The 24,629-nt window shown below is 35.9% G+C and overlaps 1 protein-coding gene across 1 annotated transcript in view; it reads left to right on the top strand.

The window, feature by feature from the left end:
- Nucleotides 1-24,629, top strand: part of LOC149803939 (plexin-A1-like) — a 444,256-nt gene that overhangs the window by 326,731 nt on the left and 92,896 nt on the right. Inside the window, exons 12-15 of the mRNA XM_089953750.1 lie at nt 779-872; nt 3,478-3,644; nt 7,099-7,259; nt 8,411-8,519. Coding sequence (XP_089809876.1) covers nt 779-872; nt 3,478-3,644; nt 7,099-7,259; nt 8,411-8,519 — 531 coding nt within the window. The remainder of the gene's footprint in view (nt 1-778; nt 873-3,477; nt 3,645-7,098; nt 7,260-8,410; nt 8,520-24,629) is intronic.

Here is a 24,629-nt window from a genome sequence, read left to right as displayed (position 1 = left end):
TTTGGTAGGTGAATTGCCCTTTGCAAGTAGGCCTTTGCATATTTATACATAATTGATGCCATTTGGTAGGTGAATTGCCCTTTGCAAGTAAACCTTTGTATATTTATACATAATTGATGCCATTTGGTAGGTGAATTGCCCTTTGCAAGTAGGCCTTTGCATATTTATACATAATTGATGCCATTTGGTAGGTGAATTGCCCATTGCATGTAGGCCTTTGCATATTTACACATAATGGGATGCTATTTTGTAGGTGATTGCCCATTGCAAGTAGGCCATTGTATATTTATACATAATTGATGCCATTTGGTAGGTGAATTACCGATTGGCTGTAGGCCTTTGCATTTACACATAATGGGATGCTATTTTGTAGGTGATTGCCCATTACATTTAGGACTTTACAATTCGAGATTTAATTTTAGTTTTTGATCAAATGTAGTCAGTAGGTTCATATACAATTTATCCATTACCAATTGATCATGTATTGAACATTTCAGATTGAGTATATAGCAATCTTACTATTAGACCTACTGTAAGAAATGTGGAAATTTAGACTGACATGCAATTTATTCTTTTATGATAATTTTATTTGCCTATTTCATGCTACATGTACATAATCAATCTCAAGGCGAGATTCAGTACAAAATAATATGGTTGAAATAAGTTTGAGCTAAAAAAATGAGAAACAAAGAAGCATTAGGATTTGAATTGTGTTAAACCCAAGAACATCTTCTAAAAATAAAAAAAATGTTTAGAATTGCATAATCTTCAATTTCAGTTCTCCTATCTGGGCAATACAAGAGACATGAAGGTGCCATTCCAGATTTCCTGGGCACCCAACAAGCCACTCGACAACCCAGAGAAAATACAAGGTAGTAATATTGTGATTATCTAGACTCTGTTCAAGTTCTGTAATAGTCAGTAATCACAACATATTACTAAGCCATCCTGTTATAGGAGTCATTACCTGTACCATGGAATAACTTGATTTCTGTACTTGCAGGTTTGGAGAGTTATTACATGTAACATGGAATAACTTGATTTCTGTACTTGCAGGTTTGGAGAGTTATTACATGTAACATGGAATAACTTGATTTCTGTACTTGCAGGTTAGGAGAGTTATTAAATGTATCATAGAATAGAATAACTTGATTTCTGTACTTGTAACCTATCTTGTTAGGTCAGTTATTAAATGTACATACAGGTCTGAATGATGGACAATTTTTATCTTTGTTGTAGTTGTTATTTGGTTTCTTTTTGACTAAATATGTCTTTTTTGGAATGGTTATAGTTATTTTGTCCAGTCAACGCTTTTAATTTGTACGTCTGTGTTTCTTTTCAATGTTTTTGAAGAATGTCTGCACTCTGCACCTTGCAGTTAAGTGGTGTTTCAGTAAATATATCCCCTATTTTTAGTAACAAATTATACAGTAAGTATATCCTACCCATTTCTGGTTCCAGTTCATATTGTTTTTGTTTTTCTTCTATGTCTTTTCTCTTTCAGCTGATAGTTTTTTACAAGGTGTGGGCAAATATGGGCATAAGGAGGCCTCATAAGACAGTGTGGACATAAGGAAGCCTTGTAGGACACAAGGTGTGGGTCAAAATTGTCATAAGGAGGCCTCGTAAGACAAAGAAAGTGTGGGTAAATGTGGGTATAGGAAGGCCTTGTAGGACACAAGGTGTGGGTCAAAATTGTCATAAGGAGGCCTCGTAAGACAAAGAAAGTGTGGGTAAATGTGGGTATAGGAAGGCCTTGTAGGACACAAGGTGGGTCAATATGGGCATAAGGAGGCCTCATAAGACACAGCATGTGTGGGTAAATGTGGGTATAGGAAGGCCTTGTAGGACACAAGGTGTGGGTCAAAATTGTCATAAGGAGGCCTCGTAAGACAAAGAAAGTGGATAAATGTGGGCATAGGAAGGCCTTGTAGGACACAAGGTGGGTCAATATGGGCATAAGGAGGCCTCATAAGACACAGCATGTGTGAGTAAATGTGGGTATAGGAAGGCCTTGTAGGACACTCAAGGTGATGATAAATATGGGCATAATAAGACCATTTATGACACAAGGTGTGGGTAAATATTGACCTTGTAGGACACTCATCCCACATATGTATTGTGACTAAAAGTTGGTGTACTGATGGTTGCCTAATAAGTTGTCCTTTTGATGATGCACTATGGGGTTTAGCTGAAGGTCCTCCCCTCCATCCCAGGATGATTCCCTCTAATCTGAGGGATCTAGGACACTCCCTGTTTTTGGGAAGCTACCACACATCCATTGAAAGAGGGATCAGTAGCTTCTCCTTTATTCAGAAATCACTCCACACTCACCTTCAGTTTATTGATGGAGAAGTCCTTGTCCCCAGCAGGTCTATGCAGATTGTTGGTGGCTGTTGATAATGTGTCATGGCATGTCCTTTCGATGTCCTTGGCAGTCTATGTGGAGTGTCTCCACCTCTACATAGATCCTGCTTTTGACACTTAACAAGTTATTGCTGGATCACAAAACTCCCTTCTACCCATTCTTCTTTAGAGAGGCACTTCTTTTGTCCAAGGGAAAAAGTGTGTGGACTTATTGCCCAAATAAGGAGGGAAAATGGTTAGTGATAACGAAGTCCCTCTTCCTCCTGAAAAGTCTCCCTATACCCAGCAATTAAATAGGAGCTAATTATATATAATATACAGACGTATAGGATATGCTACAGCTACACACTTTGTGTCAAGGTTACAGCAAGGAAAAATGTAATTCTTTGACTTGTATCCTTGTCAGGAATATAATGTGAGTACCTCTGATATGTTAATGAAACTTTAGTCAGTTATACAGATATATATTATAGTGATGTTATGTTACATATCTTAGTCATTCCAACTAACTTAAGATGGTCACAGGAAGAAAAAAATCTTTCTTAGACTTTTTATCAATTTTCTTTTGAACAGCTTTTGAACCACTGTACATATTTTAATGAAATATATCATAACTCAACAGTGTTTCATATTTATAGCTATATATCTTATCTCCAGGTCAAGGTCATGACCTTTATATTATATATTTAAATGGAACGTTAGCCTGTTGATTTGACAGTGTCCTACATATTCACACTTATACCCCCTTACTCAGGGTCAAGGTCACAGTAAGGGATAATTTAAGTTATTGTCCTATTAACTTGTCCCGGATGTCAGTTTTTAACCCTGGCAGATATTTTGATGAGTCCACCCATTATCTTAGTGCAGTTGAGACCTTAGTTCAAAGATCAAGTTATTTATAGGGTAACAGTCTTGTGACAGGAATATCAAGTGCTGTTTGCATTACTCTGTTCACATTTATATATATATTGTTTTAGGCTATGTATGTATTATGTAAGTATCCTGTTGAACAGCATGTCAGCACAATACTAGTTGCAAATTATTTCTTGTAGTCTCCAGGAATAGTTAAATTCTACATGTTTTCTAGAGTGCTTGTTTTCCATCTTTCAGTAATCATGTACAAATGTGACAAAATGGCAGACTCATGTGGTGGATGTCTGACTCTCAAGAATCAATACAAATGTGGATGGTGTGACCGATACTGTACCATCAACAGCCGATGTTCTTCCATGTGGCTTCCCACTTCTGCCACCTGCCCCAACCCTGAGATCATGAAGGTAAAATCTATGGCATTATAATCATGGTATTGGAGATAGTATATAGTGGAAAAAACTAGTATATATTGAATGAGGTAGTGTATAATGGAAAGGCCAGTATACAATGAATGAGGTAGTGTATAATGGAAAGGCCAGTATACAATGAATGAGGTATTGTATAATGGAAAGGCCAGAATACAATTAATATGGTAGTGTAAAATGGAAAGGCCAGTATACAATGAATGAGGTAGTGTATAATGGAAAAGCCAGTATACAATTAATTAGGTAGTATATAATGGAAAAGCCAGTATACAATTAATAAGGTAGTGTATAATGGAAAAGCCAGTATACAATGAATGAGGTAGTTTATAATGGAAAGGCCAGTATACAATGAATCCAGGAAGTTTTTGTTTTCTTTCAGTCATTTTAAATCTAAATATACTTTTCAGAAAAAGTAGAATACAGTATCTTGCTGAAAGGCCAGAATAGAATGTATCCAGGGACTTTAAACTTAAATATTAATGCTGAAAGAAAATGCAATATTATTTTGGTTGTGTTGGACTTGTTGAGGAGTCCTAAAAAGTACCATTTTCTCCTTAACATTTTATCATTAAATCTGCACTGATCAAATCCTGCCCTAAAGGAGATAAAGAATAGCAGAAAAACATGGAAGAGGTTATTTCAAGTAAATTTTAGAAAATGCAGGTGTTAGCATCACAGCAATTGGCCGCATGCTTGGCAGTGTAAAATTGGAGAATATGGAGGTGTTAACAGAGCTTGCATTCGCATATTTGCCTTTGTAAAATTTGAGAAAATATAGGTGTTTGCATCACAACCTGTAATCATGCTTGCTTATGATAATTAATCCTGCAAACTTAAAGTCAGATTCATGTAACAACACATCACATGCAGCAATATCTTGTATCAGTAAGTCAAATTCATGTAACAACACATCACATGCAGCAAGATCTTGTATCAGCAAGTTAAATTCATGTAACAACACATCACATGCAGCAAGATCATGTATCAGTAAGTCAAATTCATGTAAAAACACATCACATGCAGCAAGATCTTGTATCAGCAAGTCAAATTCATGTAACAAAACATCACAAGCAGGAAGATATTGTATCAGTAAGTCAAATTCATGTAACAAAGCATCACAAGCAGCAAGATATTGTAATAGTAACTCAAATTCATGTAACAAAACATCACATGCAGCAAGATATTGTATCAGTAAGTCAAATTCATGTAACAAAGTATCACAAGCAGCAAGATATTGTATCAGTAAGTCAAATTCATGTAACAACACATCACATGCAACAAGATCTTGTATCAGTAAGTCAAATTCATGTAGCAAAACATCACAAGCAGCAAGATCTTGTATCAGTAAGTCAAATTCACGTAACAAAACATCACAAGCACCAAGATCTTGTATCAGTAAGTCAAATTCATGTAACAACACATCACATGCAGCAAGATCTTGCATTAGTAAGTCAAATTCTTGTAACAAAACATCACAAGCAGCAAGATCTTGTATCAGTAAGTCAAATTCATATATTAACACATCCCATGCAGCAAGATCTTGTATTAGTAAGTCAAATTCATGTAACAAAACATCACAAGCAGCAAATTATATTGTATCAGGAAATCAAGTTCATGTAACAAACATCACATGCAACAAGATCTTGTATCAGTAAGTCAAATTCATGTAACAAAACATCACAAGCAGCAAATTATATTGTATCAGTAAGTCAAGTTCATGTAACAAACATCACAAGCAGCAAGATATTGTATCAGTAAGTCAAATTCATGTAACAACACATCACATGCAACAAGATCTTGTATCAGTAAGTCAAATTCATGCAGCAAAACATCACAAGCAGCAAGATCTTGTATCAGTAAGTCAAATTCACGTAACAAAACATCACAAGCACCAAGATCTTGTATCAGTAAGTCAAATTCATGTAACAACACATCACATGCAGCAAGATCTTGCATTAGTAAGTCAAATTCATGTAACAAAACATCACAAGCAGCAAGATCTTGTATCAGTACGTCAAATTCATATATTAACAGTCATCCCATGCAGCAAGATCTTTTATTAGTAAGTCAAATTCATGTAACAAAACATCACAAGCTGCAAATTATATTGTATCAGTAAATCAAGTTCATGTAACAAACATCACATGCAGCAAGATCTTGTATCAGTAAGTCAAATTCATGTAACAAAACATCACAAGCAGCAAGATATTGTATCAGTAAGTCAAGTTCATGTAACAAAACATCGCAAGCAGCAAGATCTTGTATCAGTAAGTCAAATTCATGTAACAAAACATCACAAGCAGCAAATTATATTGTATCAGTAAGTCAAGTTCATGTAACAAACATCACATGCAGCAAGATCTTGTATCAGTAAGTCAAATTCATGCAACAAAACATCACAAGCAGCAAGATCTTGTATCAGTAAGTCAAATTCATGTAACAAAACATCGCAAGCAGCAAGATATTGTAACAGTAACTCAAATTCATGTAACAAAACATCACATGCAGCAAGATATTATATCAGTAAGTCAAATTCATGTAACAAAGTATCACAAACAGCAAGATCTTGTATCAGTAAGTCAAATTCATGTAACAAAACATCACATGCAGCAAGATATTGTAACAGTTAAGTCAAATTCATGTAACAAAACATCACATGCAGCAAGATATTGTAACAGTAAGTCAAATTCATATAACAAAACATCACATGCAGCAAGATATTGTATCAGTAAGTCAAATTCATGTAACAAAGCATCACAAGCAGCAAGATATTGTATCAGTAAGTCAAATTCATGTAACAAAACATCACATGCAGCATGATATTGTAACAGTAACTCAAATTCATGTAACAAAACATCACATGCAGCAAGATATTGTATCAGTAAGTCAAATTCATGTAACAAAGTATCACAAACAGCAAGATATTGTATCAGTAAATCAAATTCATGTAACAACACATCACATGCTGCAAGATCTTGTATCAGTAAGTCAAATTCATGTAACAAAACATCACAAGCAGCAAGATCATGTATCGGTAAGTCAAATTCATGTAACAACACATCACAAGCAGCAAGATATTGTATCAGTAAGTCAAATTTATGTAACAACACATCACATTCAGCAAGAACTTGTATCAGTAAGTCAAATTCATGTAACAAAACATCACAAGCAGCAAGATCTTGTATCAGTAAGTCAAATTCATGTAACAAAACATCACATGCAGCAAGATTTTGTATCAGTAACATTACCTTGAAAATTTATATTCAAAGAAACACAAGTCTTGTCAGGCACATAAAGTGCAAGTTACTTCTCAGGCACAAAAATTGAAAGTTACTTCTCAGGCACCAATAGGACAAGTTACTTGCCAGGCACAAAAAATACAAATTGCTTTATATTGTGAAAGGCATATATATGATATCCAGTTATTTTTCAGATTAAACCCACCTCGGGGCCAAAGGATGGAGGTACCAATCTCACTATCACAGGAAAAAACCTGGGAAAAAGTTTCAGTGACATCAGTAGTGGTGTCTATATTGAAAATGGTGGCAAAGTCCATTGCACTCCTGTGAAAGAGCGTTACATTGCTCCTGTGCAGTAAGTATTGTTACAGATGGTCAAGTTTATTGTTAGGGTCAAGGGCGTGATCATCAATAATTCAATGTTAAAGGTCAAGGGCACTGACAAAATGTTTGATACATTTTCAAGAGAGATTAAAGACATTGAGAATGCAAAGTATCTCTGTATGTTGCTGTCAAGGGCACTGACAAAATGTTTGATATATTTTCAAGAGAGATTAAAGACATTGAGAAAGCAAATTATCGCTGTATGTTGCTGTCAAGGGCACTGACAAAATGTTTGATATATTTTCAAGAGGGATTAAAGACATTGAGAATGCAAAGTATCTCTCTATGTTGCTGTCAAGGGCACTGACAAAATGTTTGATATATTTTCAAGAGAGATTAAAGACACTGAGAAAGCAAATTATTGCTGTATGTTGCTGTCAAGGGCACTGACAAAATGTTTGATATATTTTCAAGAGAGATTAAAGACATTGAGAATGCAAAGTATCTCTGTATGTTGCTGTCAAGGGCACTGACAAAATGTTTGATATATTTTCAAGAGAGATTAAAGACATTGAGAATGCAAAGTATCTCTGTATGTTGCTAGTTTGTTCAAACTAATTATGAGGTTCAGTATTTGATTTCTAATCAGTGTCTATACCTGTTGATGTTAATATTGTAATTTTGATGCAATCTAAGAAAGTTAGATAAATTGGTATTCATATATGTAAGTCCTTCGATTGGTGCTGTAATGATCATTCAGCACATTAAACAGGCCATCTTCTTTCAGTCATTTAGTAGTGATACCAAAAAAATATTGGCCTTTAACCTTAACCACATTAACCTGTTTCTTAACCACCTCAGCCCTATACCTTAACCACCCCAGCCCTATACCTTAACCACCCCAGCCCTATACCTTAACCACTTTGGCCATATAGATTAACCACCTTAGCCCCATGCCTTAACCACCTTAACCACCTCAGCCCCATGCCTTAACCACCTCAGCCCCATGCTTTAACCACCTCAGCCCCATGCCTTAACCACCTCGGCCGGATACCATAACCACTTCAGTCTGTACCTTAACTACCCCAGCCCTTGCACCATTTATTTCCATATGCCCCAACATTAAATGAATACAGTTTAAGTTGAGAGATTTTTTTATTAAAAAGTCTTGCACATTTTCAGGATAGTATGCATCACTGGAGCAAGCCCCGTCACTGGTACTGGTCAAATAGTTGTCACAATCAACAACCAGTATGATGCCAAAGCCAACCATATTACATTCTCCTATGTGGTAAGATTTTATATGTTATTCTATATTACTATAGGGATCAGACCACTAATTATTCATTGCAGAGGGTACTAGTTGGGGGGTGGGGGCAGTGGAACATTGGATACCATTCCTAATAATTGGGGTTGGGGCCATTGTCATGGTATGTTTTATTTGTAATTTTTCTTGACTTTTATTAGTGCTTTCAACTTGTACATAGATTCTGTCTATATGCATACAGAATTTCAATTTTGTCCAGCAGATCAAAATTATATTGACTGCGTACCGAGTGCAAAACTTGTAGTTAAGGAGGCTTTTATCATTTTCCTGCTTTAGAGATATTTATCTTGAGAAAATGACTCAAAGCACATCATTTTAATTGATCATAAAGTTTGTGCTCATTTTTGTCAAAGAAATACATGTGTTATATACTTGGGCTTTCTAGTGTATGAAATAGGTTTTTTTTCCTTTACATGTCAATATTGATTGATGTACAAAGAATGAATTACTAGTCTTTTCCTTGTGTGGCAAATACCTGCCTTCTATTACATTCTAAAAAAAAGAAGTACAGTTTGGAATAAACTAATTCAAACTGTCTGAAATGGTCTGTTTATATCCAAATATCAAATTAAAAGGGTCTATTGATGCATACTTCGGAATTGATCCAAGAATTAGGCCATCCTTCTGAAAAAAATCCATGCTCCAATGAAAAACACGAAAACCTCCAATATATCTGACATTCAGAAATGGGATTTTGTAATTGTTTGGTTCTTTTTTAAATCCTTAAGCAGAAACGTTTTCTTCATAATGTGTTTGCCATTTTGGAAAATGGTGCAAGCTGAAAGCCCTCCATTGTATTGGCTGAATAATAGTTAGTTCCCTCATTTTCACTGGTCATAATTATATCATGCTTTTCATTGGCTGATATTGGTTTTTGTTCAGTCGTTCTCTTCCACTGTTTGAGTCTAGTAGTTAAAAGTTTGGCTTTGAACTCTTTGATTTTTTTCAAAACGCTTCCATCAAAACTATTTAAAAAAAAACAAGGATAAAGGACAAACAGAAATTTTGTAAGAAATATGCTGAAGATTTTCCTGGCATGACAAAATCCAGACTTGATAAGGAACAGAGTTAGAGAGACATATGAAAATAAAAGAGCTAATCAATTTCACTAGTGTATCATAGCAGTGGCTCTGCTTCAAAGATCCAAAGGGTTTTATGGGGGGCTGGAAATGATCAATAATTATAAATACAGAAACAGACTTTGCAAACGTTCTTGAAGAAATGACCTACCACTTCCACTGGTGACAAATCTGAACCTAAGTTTTACACAGTGTTTCCTGCTGATGGTATGATGTATGCTGGTGTCAGTACTGTTATTTGTTTTTAAAGTTTGTTGCCAAACAAATGGGTAAATTTTTTATCTACGACATTAATTTCCATTAAGGATTTTTTTTCCCAAAAATACTTTTAAAATATGCACCAGATTGCCATTTTAAGTATTTCTTCTTAAACAATAACCAGGAGATCATTACCCAGACACTTCCCCCACAAGCTTAGTGTGCTTTAGGCATGTATTTGTGGCTATGCCACTTACCACGCTTTGATATTTTGTTCTCTAGAGTTGGCATCTCTGAAGGTCACAGTCTTACTAAATTTGCATGAAGGTTTTTGTAAAACAAATTTCATCTGCTTATATTTTCTAAGCCCTCTGAAGATTCTCATCTTAATTGGCATGACCCTTTAATAGATTCTCATCTTAATTGGCATGACCCTTTAATAGATTCTCATCCTACTTGGCATGACCCTTTGATAGATTCTCATCGTACTTGCCATAAGCCTTTGATAGATTTTCATCATACTTGACTTGACCCTTTGATAGATTCTCATTGTACTTGGCATGACCCTTTAATAGATTCTCATCCTACTTGGCATGACCCTTTGATAGATTCACATCCTACTTGGCATGAGCCTTTGATAGATTCTCATTGTACTTGGCATGACCCTTTGATAGATTCTCATCCTACTTGGCATGAGTCTTTGATAGATTCTCATCCTACTTGGCATGACCCTTTGATAGATTCTCATTGTACTTGGCATGACCCTTTGATAGATTCTCATCCTACTTGGCATGAGTCTTTGATAGATTCTCATCCTACTTGGCATGACCCTTTGATGGATTGTCGTCGTACTTGGTATGAGCCTTTGATAAATTCTCATCCTAATTGGCATGACCCTTTGATAGATTCTCATCCTAACTGGCATGACCCTTCGATAGATTCTCATCCAAATTGGCATGACCCTTTGATAGATTCTCATTTTACATGACATGAGCCTTTGATAAATTCTCATCCTAATTGGCATGACCCTTTGATAGATTCTCATCGTAATTGGCATGACCCTTTGATAGATTCTCATTTTACTTGACATGACCCTTTGATAGATTCTCATACTACTTGGCATGACCCTTTGATAGATTCTCATCCTACTTGGCATGACCCTTTGATAGATTCTCATTGTACTTGGCATGACCCTTTGATAGATTCTCATCCTACTTGGCATGACCGTTTGATAGATTCTCATCCTACTTGTCATGACCCTTTGATAGATTCTCATCGTACTTGGCATGACCCTTTGATAGATTCTCATCGTACATGGCATGACACTTTGATAGATTCTCATCGTACATGGCATGACACTTTGATAGATTCTCATCCTACTTGTCATGACCCTTTAATAGATTCTCATCGTACTTGTCATGACCCTTTGATAGATTCTCATCGTACTTGGCATGACCCTTTGATAGATTCTCATCGTACTTGGCATGACCCTTTGATAGATTCTCATCGTACATGGCATGACACTTTGATAGATTCTCATCGTACATGGCATGACACTTTGATAGATTCTCATCCTAATTGGCATGACCCTTTGATAGATTCTCAACCTACTTGGGATGAGCCTTTGATAGATTCTCATCCTAATTGGGATGACCCTTTGATAGATTCTCAACCTACGTGGCATGACCCTTTGATATATTCTCATCATACTTGGCATGAGCCTTTGATAGATTCTCATCCTAATTGGCATGACCCTTTTATAGATTCTCATCCTAATCAGCATGACCCTTTGATAGATTCTCATCCTACTTCGGATGACCCTTTGATAGATTCTCATCCTTACTGGCATGACCCTTTGATAGATTCTCATTATACTTGGCATGACCCTTTGATAGATTCTCATCCTAATTGCCATGACCCTTTGATAGATTCTCATCCTTACTGGCATGACCCTTTGATAGATTCTCATTATACTTGGCATGACCCTTTGATAGATTCTCATCCTAATTGGCATGACCCTTTGATAGATTCTCATCCTTACTGGCATGACCCTTTGATAGATTCTCATTATACTTGGCATGACCCTTTGATAGATTCTCATCCTAATTGGCATGACCCTTTGATAGATTCTCATCCTAATTGGCATGACCCTTTGATAGATTCTCATCCTACTTGGCATGACCCTTTCATAGATTCTCATCCTAACTGGCATGACCCTTTGATAGATTCTCATCATACTTGACATGACCCTTTGATAGATTCTCGTCCTAATTGGCATGACCCTTTGATAGATTCTCATTGTACTTGGCATGAGCCTTTGATAGATTCTCATCGTACTTGACATGACCCTTTGATAGATTCTCATCCTAATTGGCCTGACCCTTTGATAGATTCTCATCCTAATTGGCTTGACCCTTTGATAGATTCTCATCCTAATTGGCATGACCCTTTGATAGATTCTCATCGTACTTGACATGACCCTTTGATAGATTCTCATCCTAATTGGCATGACCCTTTGATAGATTCTCATCCTACTTGACATGACCCTTTGATGGATTCTCATCCTAATTGGCATGACCCTTTGATAGATTCTCATCCTAATTTACACGTCCCTTTGATAGATTCTCATCCTAAATGGCATGACCCTTTGATAGATTCTCATCCTAATTGGCATGACCCTTTGATAGATTCTCATCCTAATTGGCATGACCCTTTGATAGATTCTCATCCTAATTGGCATGACCCTTTGATAGATTCTCATCCTACTTGACATGACCCTTTGATAGATTCTCATCCTAATTGCCATGACCCTTTGATAGATTCTCATCCTAATTGGCATGACCCTTTGATAGATTCTCATCCTAATTGGCTTGACCCTTTGATAGATTCTCATCGTACTTGACATGACCCTTTGATAGATTCTCATCCTAATTGGCATGACCCTTTGATAGATTCTCATCCTACTTGACATGACCCTTTGATGGATTCTCATCCTAATTGGCATGACCCTTTGATAGATTCTCATCCTAATTTACACGTCCCTTTGATAGATTCTCATCCTAAATGGCATGACCCTTTGATAGATTCTCATCCTAATTGGCATGACCCTTTGATAGATTCTCATCCTAATTGGCATGACCCTTTGATAGATTCTCATCCTACTTGACATGACCCTTTGATAGATTCTCATCCTAATTGCCATGACCCTTTGATAGATTCTCATCCTAATTGGCATGACCCTTTGATAGATTCTCATTATACTTGGCATGACCCTTTGATAGATTCTCATCCTAATTGGCATGACCCTTTGATAGATTCTCATTCTACTTGACATGACCCTTTGATAGGTTCTCATCCTTATTGGCATGACACTTTGATATATTTTCACTGTACTTGGCATGACCCTTTGATAGATTCTCATTGTACTTGGCATGACCCTTTGATAGATTCTCATCCTAACTGGCATGACCCTTTGATAAATTCTCATCCTAATTGGCATGAGCCTTTGATAGATTCTCATCCTACTTGGCATGAGCCTTTGATAGATTCTCATCCTACTTGACATGACCCTTTGATAGATTCTCATCCTAATTGGCATGAGTCTTTGATAGATTCTCATTGTACTTGGCATGACCCTTTGATAGATTCTCATTATACTTGGCATGACTTGTTATGAAGCTAAGATAGATCATTCTGAGCAGCAGAGAGGGTGAACAGACCACTTAGGGGAATGGTCACCCTTGTGTTTAGACAAAAAAAATAGTGACCATTCATAGAGATCAATACCACGTCTACAATTATTGTTTGTCCCAAACAGAATTGTAGACAAAGCCCTCTCTGCTGCTATGTTATTCTGAATAATCCTGGGAATCTTCATCTGAATCCTGGGAATTTGTTCTATGTTTCAAGTAATATTCAAGTTCTGATGGTGGTTTTTCTATTTTTGGATTTATGTTTTTTCTTTTTCTGTAATATATCATCAAACTTCTGTATCGATCTCCGCCGCAAGTTTTGCAAATCTGATATAATCCTCTAACGCCGTTGTTGCATCCAACACAACTTCGTGGACCAGCATGAGGGTTTTTCTTTATAAGATAATTATGTTTTTTGCAATATTCTCCACGACATTTTTTATCACATTTGTTAGTGGTTCCTTGACGCAGCCACACACAATTGTTCATTATATTAATGATATCTGTTTAATTGAATTTAATTTTATCATCATCCCTTCTGCTGATATCAATTAAAAATTGTTATATTAAAAATAATGGTACATCCAGAATCTCATACTGCAAGAATAGCACGAGAACGATTAGAAGCAATTAAAAAATTTCTTCCTGTCAGAGACTCATTTAGAAAAAATCTACAAGCGCAGCAAAAAGCACAAGTTGAGTACGAAGAAGAAACTAAAAAACTGTTTAAACCCGTCACTGCAGCTACTGAAAAAGTTACAACTGTCATCAAAGAAGATCTTCCGGTATCAAAACAAACAGCAGAACAAACCGAAACAATAGCAAGAAGAACTAAACAGACAAAGAAGATTTTACAAGATCTTCCACCTGGCATAGCCAGGGAATTTATAGCTGCGGCTCAACCTCCACCTGTTGGTGAGGAAATACTTGAAAGTATTGGAAAACTTCGTACTGAAGTTGCCGACGTGCAAAAAGAACATACACCTGAACCCGAACTAGTAGAAAAATATGTAGAATTGATTGCAAAATTTAGGAAAGGGTTTGTTGAAGAAATTAGAAATACTAAAGAAGAACAATTACCCGAAGTAATATTAAATATACTATTTAATAAGTCTAGTATTTTAAAACCCCGTCATGAAAATGTAAATGATGATAATCTCATTAAATATATATATCGCGTATATTACAACAAAAAACAAGCTAGAGGTCCAGAATATAAAATTATTAAAGAAGAAATAAAAAGACTTTATAGAGAGAGACTGAAACAACAAGAACAACTCTCCCAGTATAAACTTCCTCCACCTTTACAACGTAAAAAAAATTTCTGCGCCGGCAATGACATATTCACCGGTAGATTCACCACATGGATTTCGAAGAAGTGACTCACCTGACATATCTCCGGTCATCACTGAAGTACTTTATCCAGTGATGCAACCAACAGTATTTAAAACACCTCAAGATGAACCTAAAACAGGATCTGGTTTATGTCCTGATAATATCATTAATGATGTGTCATGGTTAGAAGTTCTCATAGGAGGAAAACGAGCTGGAAATAATTCACCAGAAATAATTAATGAAGCAGCTGATATTTGTCGGCGATTACTTCAAGGTGGTATCATGGATATCGGAGTTTACCGAAAACTTATCGATGAACTTGTTGATGACTAGTTGTTAACTAAATGGTAAATTAAAAAAGATGATCATACATAATAATCATCGTAAACCCGTACAGGTCAGAGCGGTGAACTCACGATTACCAGTCTATAAAGCTACTTACGGAGATGGATTTGGTGATGCTATTCAGGGATTATTCACAAGGATGGCTCCAAAAGTAGCACCTGTTGCAAAACAATTATCGATGAAAGCTATTGATATTGTTCGTGATAAAGTTCCTGGAGCAATTGTCAATGTTGCTGGTAAGGCGTTCTCGGCGATCAAAGAAAGACTAGCACGATTATTGCGACGAAAACAACAACCGGTAAAATTACCAAGTACTGAAATTATGCCAGCAGACGTAAGTAAAATAATAAATCAGGCTGCAAATAAAAAACTAGCGGAATTATCTGAAGAGGCAGAAAGAAATATAACATCAAATTTGATAGCAGATCAAGGACTTGGGTGAACCAAGGAATAATATTTCAAGTTTGATATCAGGAAGTGGAACTTCCCGAAGTGGAACTTCCTGAAGTGGAACTTCCCGAACGCGATAATCAACATGTTAAACGAAAATAATTATAATAAAATGTTCAAATGTGTATCCGATGAAGCATTTGATATGGAGGCACCTGTCCTTAAAGATGAATCGGTACGTGATTATCAGTTTTACTCTTATGAAGCACGAATACCACATCAACGTGGAAGAATTGAACTACAATTTCATGACACAAGTAGATACTTTTTACCCGCTGAGGCCTTTATTGAGGTAGAAGGTACAATTGTACAAACGGATAACACTAATTACGGAAATGCAGTAAAAGTTGGTTTTGTCAACAACGGGATCATGGCACTGTTTGACATTGTTTGATAGTGCCACTTATATGATCGATGGAAAAAATATTGAATCAATTCAGAAAGATGTCGACGTTGCTACAACAATAATAGGATTAGCAAGATATTCTGATGATTATACAAGATCAGCAGGTCCAAAAATGATGTTTGTGAAAGATAATTCTAATACCCCTGAAAGCGATCAATATATAATAGGAACACCAAAGAAAACTAGTAATGCTGCTCAAGATGCTGATATGGGTCCGGTGATAATGAATATTACTGAAAATTTCAACTTAGGATTTACAGTACGCAAAAATATGTTGTATCCTGACAATAGAAAATTCTCATGTGCAATTCCACTATCGCATATTTTTGGATTTTGTAGAAATGTTAGAAAGGTCAATTTTGGAGCTAGACACATGGTTGTTCTTGTGCGAAAAGGTGATGATAACGATGCTCTGTGGAGACCTGCTGGTGATGCTGGTAAAGTAATATTATCGAAACTTTCACTGTGGATGCCGGCAATGACTCCAACGATCGCAGAAGAACAGAAATTAATTTCTTTCATGGACACTGGTGGTAAATCCTTATTGTCATGGTTAACAACAAACACAGATAGTATGCAAACTAACGTTAACGGTCAGTTTACATGGCATATAGCATCACAACAGGGTGTTTCTGCACCGCGACATATTTTTATTGCGTTTCAGGCCATCAATCGATTAGGTAATCAAGAACGTACTCATATGATATTTGACAAACTAGGTATCACAGATATTTCTTTATGAATAAACGGACAACAAGAACCAATAGAGAATATACAACTAGATTATGAACAAAATCACTTATCGCGTGTATATCATCGTTGAATGTCATTTATGGGACGTGATCAAAATGTTGATACTGGGTTGCAGATATCACAATATGATTTTTACAAACTGTATCCGATTTATCATTTTTCATTGGAACATCTTGATTTATCCAAGCAATCTGTCGTTGATATACATCTTAAAGCAAAATTAAACACAGGTGGTGTTAATTATAGAGCAATTGCGGTCATACTCAGCGATAAAGCCATGTTACTTGAAGGTGGTAGTGGTCGAATGAGAGTCGTTGATGCACCAGTGGAAAATCTTTAATTATTCAGAAAAATATATTTTATATAAAAATGTTGTATGGTCATGTTAATGTTACTCTGACTCCTGGTCAGGTCAAAAAACTTCAATCAAAAACCACCAGCAAATGCGGAACTAAAATATCACTAAAACGAGATCAGATTGGTGGTGGTCCAAACAAATTATCGTTGACAAATAATCAGATTAAACATTTCAGTAAAGCCCTAGAATCAAAAACTGGAGTTCAATTACATCTTTCTCCGAGTGCCATCAAGGACATGGTTAAAACAAGTGGTATATTTCCACTTCTCGTGGCTATTCCAGCATTAATAGCTGCTGCTGCTCCAGCCGTAGCAAAAGCAGCCACGTTAGGTGCTGTTGGAACAGCTGCTGGAATGGCTCTAAAGAAAGCAGTAGGAAAGGGGTACAAAAAAAAGGGACGCGGCCTAAGATTGCCGGGATCTCGCTGGGGAAAAGGTCTAAGGCTTCCACGTTAGATGTTCCAGCATCAAATTTTGATTTACTTGATGCTGCTAAAAAATTAAAAATAAAAGCCTTTAGAGGTGTTTTTATGCGAGTTCAATTACCAAAACAACCAAACAAACTCGAAACAGGTATTATTAATCTCGACTCGAATTCAGGACCCGGTACTCATTGGGTATCATACACGGTTGATCCACGTGGAATCGTTTATTTTGATTTGTACGGGTTAGCTCCACCTGTTGAATTTATCAAGTATGTCGCACCACTTCACGCAAGAACCTCTGGTTGTAAAGTTTGGTATTCAACGCTACCCACGCAAACAATGACAGATCCGCCAATATGTGGCCGTGAGGTAATTAATGTACTTAACACTATATCAAAATCATCCAAACCACCACATAAAGTTGTGCATGATTATACAAGCAACCGATTCGTTGCGCGTAAAGCGTTTTAAACAGATCTTGGATCTTAAAATATAATGGTTGATATTTATGGAAGAAGATCTTCACGCGTTAAGAAAAAATCCGGCGATGTTGATCTGTCGAAGTATGCGACTAAAGATGAACTTGCTGATATCATGAATCTTGCTGGAGTTGATCCAAATGAGGTCGTTATTTTTCAAGATCAATATGGTAAACTAAAAACGAGCAATATCAGATGGAATGATATAGTTCGACGAGTACTCGGTGCAGTTACAGATAATATTCCTGTGTTTACTGACGGTGGTAGAATCAAAGATTCAAGTGTATCATTTACAACCATCAGAGATGAAATTACAGCAAGTGTTGCTAATCGCGTGAAAAATACTGGTGACACAATGACAGGTGAACTTAGCGTGAACGGGAATAAAATAGTAGTGTAACAACTCCAAAATCTGACAATGACGTCGCAAACAAACTATACGTCGACACCGTAGATGGTAAACTATCCACGTTGCGGGCTGAGTATGACGTTTACGTAGGCGCGTGTACAAGATTTCGAAGAAATCATAAAAAAACCGATGAATCTATGGATCAATTCTTTGGCACTCCGCACTCCGTTGACATAAAACTTTCTGATATCAAGACGAACATCGACACAACTAAAAAACAATTGAAGATGTCGTAGCGGGGATTCCTGAGATCGTTAATAAAGCCAATTTGATTAAAATTCCAGCCGGAATAACTCCCGGACATATCACAAATATCGTATACACAGTATCAGCGGGATTATCAAATTGGTCGCAGAAAAATAAAACTATCAAATATACCGCAACAGTCACTGGCGTGTACAGGCTGTCTGTGTTCAGTGCTGCAAAATTTGAAATATTGACAACGTTTCCATGGCATCATTCAATTGATAGGTTTTCCGGGGTTGTATCTGTTATATTAAATAGCGGAACCGAAGAAATATTTATCCTGGAAGCGGATGATAAGAAATTAATCGGAACATATTACTGGTGGTGTTTGGAATTTGTAGCTAAAACACCTCAATTATTTACTGCATAAAAATATATGGACAATGCACAATACAGATACAATCAAGCACGTGAATGGCAGGTGGCGCTAAAAGGTCAAGTTGAACAATATACAGTAAAAGTAAATAAATATTGACGACGATTAGTTATCGTTGATGTGATTGTTTATTCAGTATCCACTGTTTTTGCTGGAGCAGGTGTTATATTATCAGCGGTGACAATGATGGCACCAGTAGCCGTAACTATTTGTATTTCAGCAGCAACAACTATTGCAGGTGTGCTCAATATCATTACAAAAAAAATATGTACTTGCATGAATGAAAAATTATCCGATTACATGATAAGGTTACATACAGCGATGGTCGCATACTCGAAATTGTCCTCGTTGTTATCAGCGAGTCTCAGTGATGGAATTATATCTGATTTCGAGTTTTCAATGATGACTAAAATATATGACGAAGGTATCGGTATTAAAGATACAACTCCGCCAAAGATAACGATGATCTCGGTAAGTTCATCTGATCCTGAATTTAGTATTAATTTTCCTACTGCAATCCCAGTAAAAGAAATAGCGTCAGCTCAATTACGGGTATATTACAGCTGGCCAAATATCAGATCAAAATCATTTAATGGTGCACCAGCAAATAATTTGCTTGTATTTGCTAACAAGAACAAACCAGATGGTACTCCTGACTGGATAGATGTTGGAATACCCACTGGTAGTTATGAGATCGAACAAATCAATGAGGAATTTAAACATAGAATAAAATCAATAACCGGAAAAGAAGCAAAAATATCGATTAACGTTCATGAACCGACGCTGTCCTCGGCGGTTGAGATACATTCTCCTGATTACGTCGTTGATATTTATCAGTCAACGATAAGATCCATACTAGGTTGGCCGGATGCCCCCCCCCCCCCCCCCGGTGTATGAAGGACCACCAGAACCAACTCGGGATGATTTTACATCATCGAAAAGTTTTCATCATAATATTAAAATGAATTATACAAGTTTCTGGTGGAACATAGAAAAACGGGTATGGGATAAACGGGACCAATTTCGTGTCGATAAAACCGGTGAGTACTATTGGCTTTTACACAACGTTGATGGCGGTGATTCATTTTACGATATAAATATCAATAATGTCATTCATATCATAAATTCAGATCACGAAGAACAACTAGACAATTTACGTGATAGTTTTCGGGAATATTTGTCTGATTTGACATCTACGCGTGAAGAAATTATTAAACGAGTAGAAATTTTAAATCATGTAGCCGATACTATTGAATATTTTCATAACAGAATCATAAGTTTGGTTTTTGAATCATCGGGTGATCATAGAAGGTTTTTCGCAACCAAGTACAAAATATCCGAAGCTGACATTGTAACGTTTAAGTTCCCTGATTATAATCCGGATAGATTAAGAAAATCTGTCAATGGTGTCATTGATGAATATTTTCCTAAAATACTCGATGCATGGAGAAAACTAGCACCACTAGCAACTGTTCTAAGATATAACAATGATCCACATGGCGGCGGCAGGCACGTATCTACGGGAATTGCTAATATAACCAGCACGATCGTGGTCAATCTGGTTTGTGACGTAGTCGATGGTAGCTATCAAATAGATCTCAGAAAATCAAATCAGGCTCAACAAGGATATATTTTATATATATTTACACCACAAGTTTCCCCTGGAAGTTTAATCATGCAAGAACCAACTAATCCTGTGTATCTGCGATGTCACAATAATATGTTAACACGAATAAATTTTAAGTTCACAGATCATCTTAATCGCTTAATTGACATACGTGGAGAAGAGCTTCTGATAAATCTGTATGTGAAATCTTAATTAATCCAGTAAATATTATATAATGTACCAGCACGTGAGTGTTTTTATACAAGACAAAGAAGCACTCGAAAACGCCATCAGAACAGCGTTTTCACAAAACACAGAACAATTTAACGTTAATTTAGTTATTGATGAACACGGAAACGAGGATTTCTTATTAACACAAGAACAGTTAGATGAACTCCGTCAAAAACATATTGTTGAGATCATTTTGTAGTAGAGATCAGATTCTAAATTATGCACACTCCTGTATTAAAGTCGATCAACTTAAAAAATATTTTTAAATAAATAAATATAATCACTGATGGGATAAATTACACAAATTATAATCAATTTTGTATAATCTGAAATAATTTATTATTCTGAAATGAATCAGTCTGATGGGGTAATTGGTACTGAAAATTATGCAAATCAGTCAGTTTGCTAATTCTGATGGGGTAATTGGTACTGAAAATTATGCAAATTAATCAGTTTTCCCAAAAATACTACCAAAAAAAATATTTTATTATTATTCTGAAATATTTTATTATTATTCTGAAATATTTTATTTTTTTATGTAAATTAATTCTGATGTGATATACATGATGAGGAAAATTATATTACTACTCAGGGTTGCTTTGGTCATTACCCGCTGACATAATTTTTCTTAAGTATCTTATGCGGGTACTGATTGTTTTTTTCGTTTCGTACTCGCTGGATAATCCCGATCTGACCTTTTCTATTGCAACAGAAAGAGGAATAAATTCATTTACTTGATCATCGTTCACCATAGCCAGTGACTGAAACATAGCTGCCTGAATCCGCTTTATGAACTTATACTGAGATGATAGAACATACTTATTTTCATTTTTAATTTCTTCGAACGTTTCAAAATCTGATATTATTTTTTCAGGATTTAGTTCATCAGATATATTAATTCCGTTTTCTTCTAGTTTTTTAATAGCAGAAATAATGTCTTTGATATTTTCATGGTTATCTTTAAAATAATTTTTTTTTATCCCTATAGAACCTCTATCGAGTCTTTAGCGAGTTCGTCGGCACTTTCAAGGACAGCACAACATATACAATGAAGAGCCCCTATTCGAGTGTCTTAGCGAGCTCAGATTATGAATGACGAGCTCCTATTCGAGTGTCTTAGCGAGCTCAGATTATGAATATATACAATGAATGAATACATACAATGAATGACGAGCCTCTATTCGAGTGTCTTAGCGAGCTCAGATTATTGATATATACAATGAATGAATATATACAATGAATGAATATATACAATGAATGAAGGACGGCACAAACTTATAATGAATGAAGGACAGAACAAACATATACGCTCAGCAAACCCACCCCCAATAATCAAGCCCGTGGGTGATACGAAAAAATGTATCAACTACCAGTTGATCATTGGGAGTGTTCAGCTGAGCGGGGGGGGGGGCGGGGTTTGGCGGAGCCCCCAATTATTATAAAAATCGTAATTATGCGCAAACCACCGACATGTTCTCAGCCATGGGGATTCGATCCTGGACCGCGAGCATCACAGTCCAATATGATACCGATTGAGCTGTCAAATCTTATTACAAACATATGTTTCGGAAGTTAATATATAGCTAATAATAATTGAAAAGGAACTAATTTCAAATATGTTTGCTCAAAATACAATTCTGAATTCAAGAAATACGTTTATACAATATATTCTCACCAAACAAAGCTGAATTAAGGAATTTCCTATTTACTATACCACGCCATCTATGATAGAACATCCGGTCCAGATCATCTAACTGTTAGATTTTTTCATCCTTCCTATAACATAACTGCTAGATTTTTTCATCCTCTCTATGACTATTACGAGATTTTCCATCCTCTCTATAACTGTTCAGTGGAGAAATATATATTACGAGATTTCCCACTTGTAAATCTGTATCCATGAACATGGTCAAGGGAGTATTTAGTTGTTAATATTACTCGATAAAAAAATAACCACACATACGCATAAATACATAATCACACATACGTATAAAAATATATATCATGTATATTTCTGCACTGAACAAGGAAAATGCAACTGATTTTTAATTCCAAACACTATATACACGTATTTCTGTAATCGAGCAAATACATGCAGGATCCCTGTGCTGTACTGTAGATCTAAAATTAACCCGCCACGATCGATACAGACTAGACGCTGGATTCTGCACTCAGTAAGCTGGAATATACATGTCGGTTTTCTGTAGTTTAGATGTAATGTATATGCTGTCTATGTGTAGTGCTCTGTTCTAAATATTTCACGAATAGAACAGAAAATACACGAACTACTTATTTTTGTGAGTTAGAAACCGTAGATAAGTATGACCATATACCGAGGACCATAAAATTACCTCCCTTTCATGAGTCAACAAATAAATAATGTATGGGGAAATACTGTGACATAAATTAAAAAAATTAATTCGAGGTGGTGATGATAGTTAACAATACTGAAAGGTGATTTCTGCTTATATTTTTTTGAGAAAGCAGATCTGGTTATATTTTCTGCTAATTTTTGCACTGAAGACGGGTGAATATCAAATTATTTTGCAGCAGAACATATCGAACAAAATATAATTTCTTCGCCAGTTTCTGTGTTTGTAGAATTTACCGCCCTTTTAGAAACTGTCTTACATCTTCCAGTATTACCACGTGCACAGTTTTCGCTATATGTAATAACCTGAAGGTTGGATAAATTATTGTTTTGAGGATCCCCGTCAGTATGATCGATTACAAGACCGTCTTTGATCACTCCAAAGAAACATTCGTAGATGAAACGATGACAATGATAATGTTTTCTCCTCCCAACAGTAAACATTAGATAACCAGCATTAGTAATATAACCAACCGGTTTTTTTAACTTACAATGTCTAATGACATCATTAATATTTGATTCATAGTTTGTTATGACAGGATGTGGGACAAATATATTTTGCTCCATATATACAATAATATTATTTGTTTAAATCATTGTTTGTCTTAAATCTTGATATATAATCCTCCACGTATTTTATAGCGTTTTCACTATTATTATATTTTTTGTCATAATATCTTTTAAGTTCTCTGAACCGTTTTGCACCGCACTTTCCACATAATTCTGTTTTTCCTCGCACCCCAACACCACATCGCAGACACGGTATTGGTCCTAGACTTCCTCGTCGTATACTTTGTAAGTGCATCCAGCAAAATTCACCTCTACAGGATTTACTGCATCGATTTACTGAACCGATCATGAGCCATCTGCACTGAGACATTGTATATATAATATTCTTTATTTAAATATTTGTTTTAATTATATGAATGAGTTTGAGAGATTATCCCAAACTAGGCCTTCTAAATATAAATTCAACCTCGACAGATTATCTCCAGACTTACCAGTACAAGATCTGGTTGATCCGAAAAATAAAAGTTTGATCAATAAAATTCATGACGCCAAGAAAGAATTTTACATGGATGGTGCATCTCATACATGGTCAACGTTCAAGATTATTCGCAACACTGACAAAGTCAGTGTCGACTCTATCAAGGACGCTACAATGAATGACAAGCGAGCGGCAACTATCATTAACTACATCGCTGAGTATGAGGGCAATCAAAAATATTTCTTCAGAGTAAAGTTTATTGTACTAACAGGAACAGATAGTTGGATTATCCGTGACAAATATGATCCTGTCCTTGGTAATAATAAAA

This window comes from Sinohyriopsis cumingii, chromosome 3, assembly GCF_028554795.1.
Source record: "Sinohyriopsis cumingii isolate HCF-2022 chromosome 3, ASM2855479v2, whole genome shotgun sequence".
Classification (NCBI taxonomy): domain Eukaryota; kingdom Metazoa; phylum Mollusca; class Bivalvia; order Unionida; family Unionidae; genus Sinohyriopsis; species Sinohyriopsis cumingii.
The sequence above is the reverse complement of the archived record's forward strand: the minus strand, read 5'-3'. Positions and strand labels throughout refer to the sequence as shown.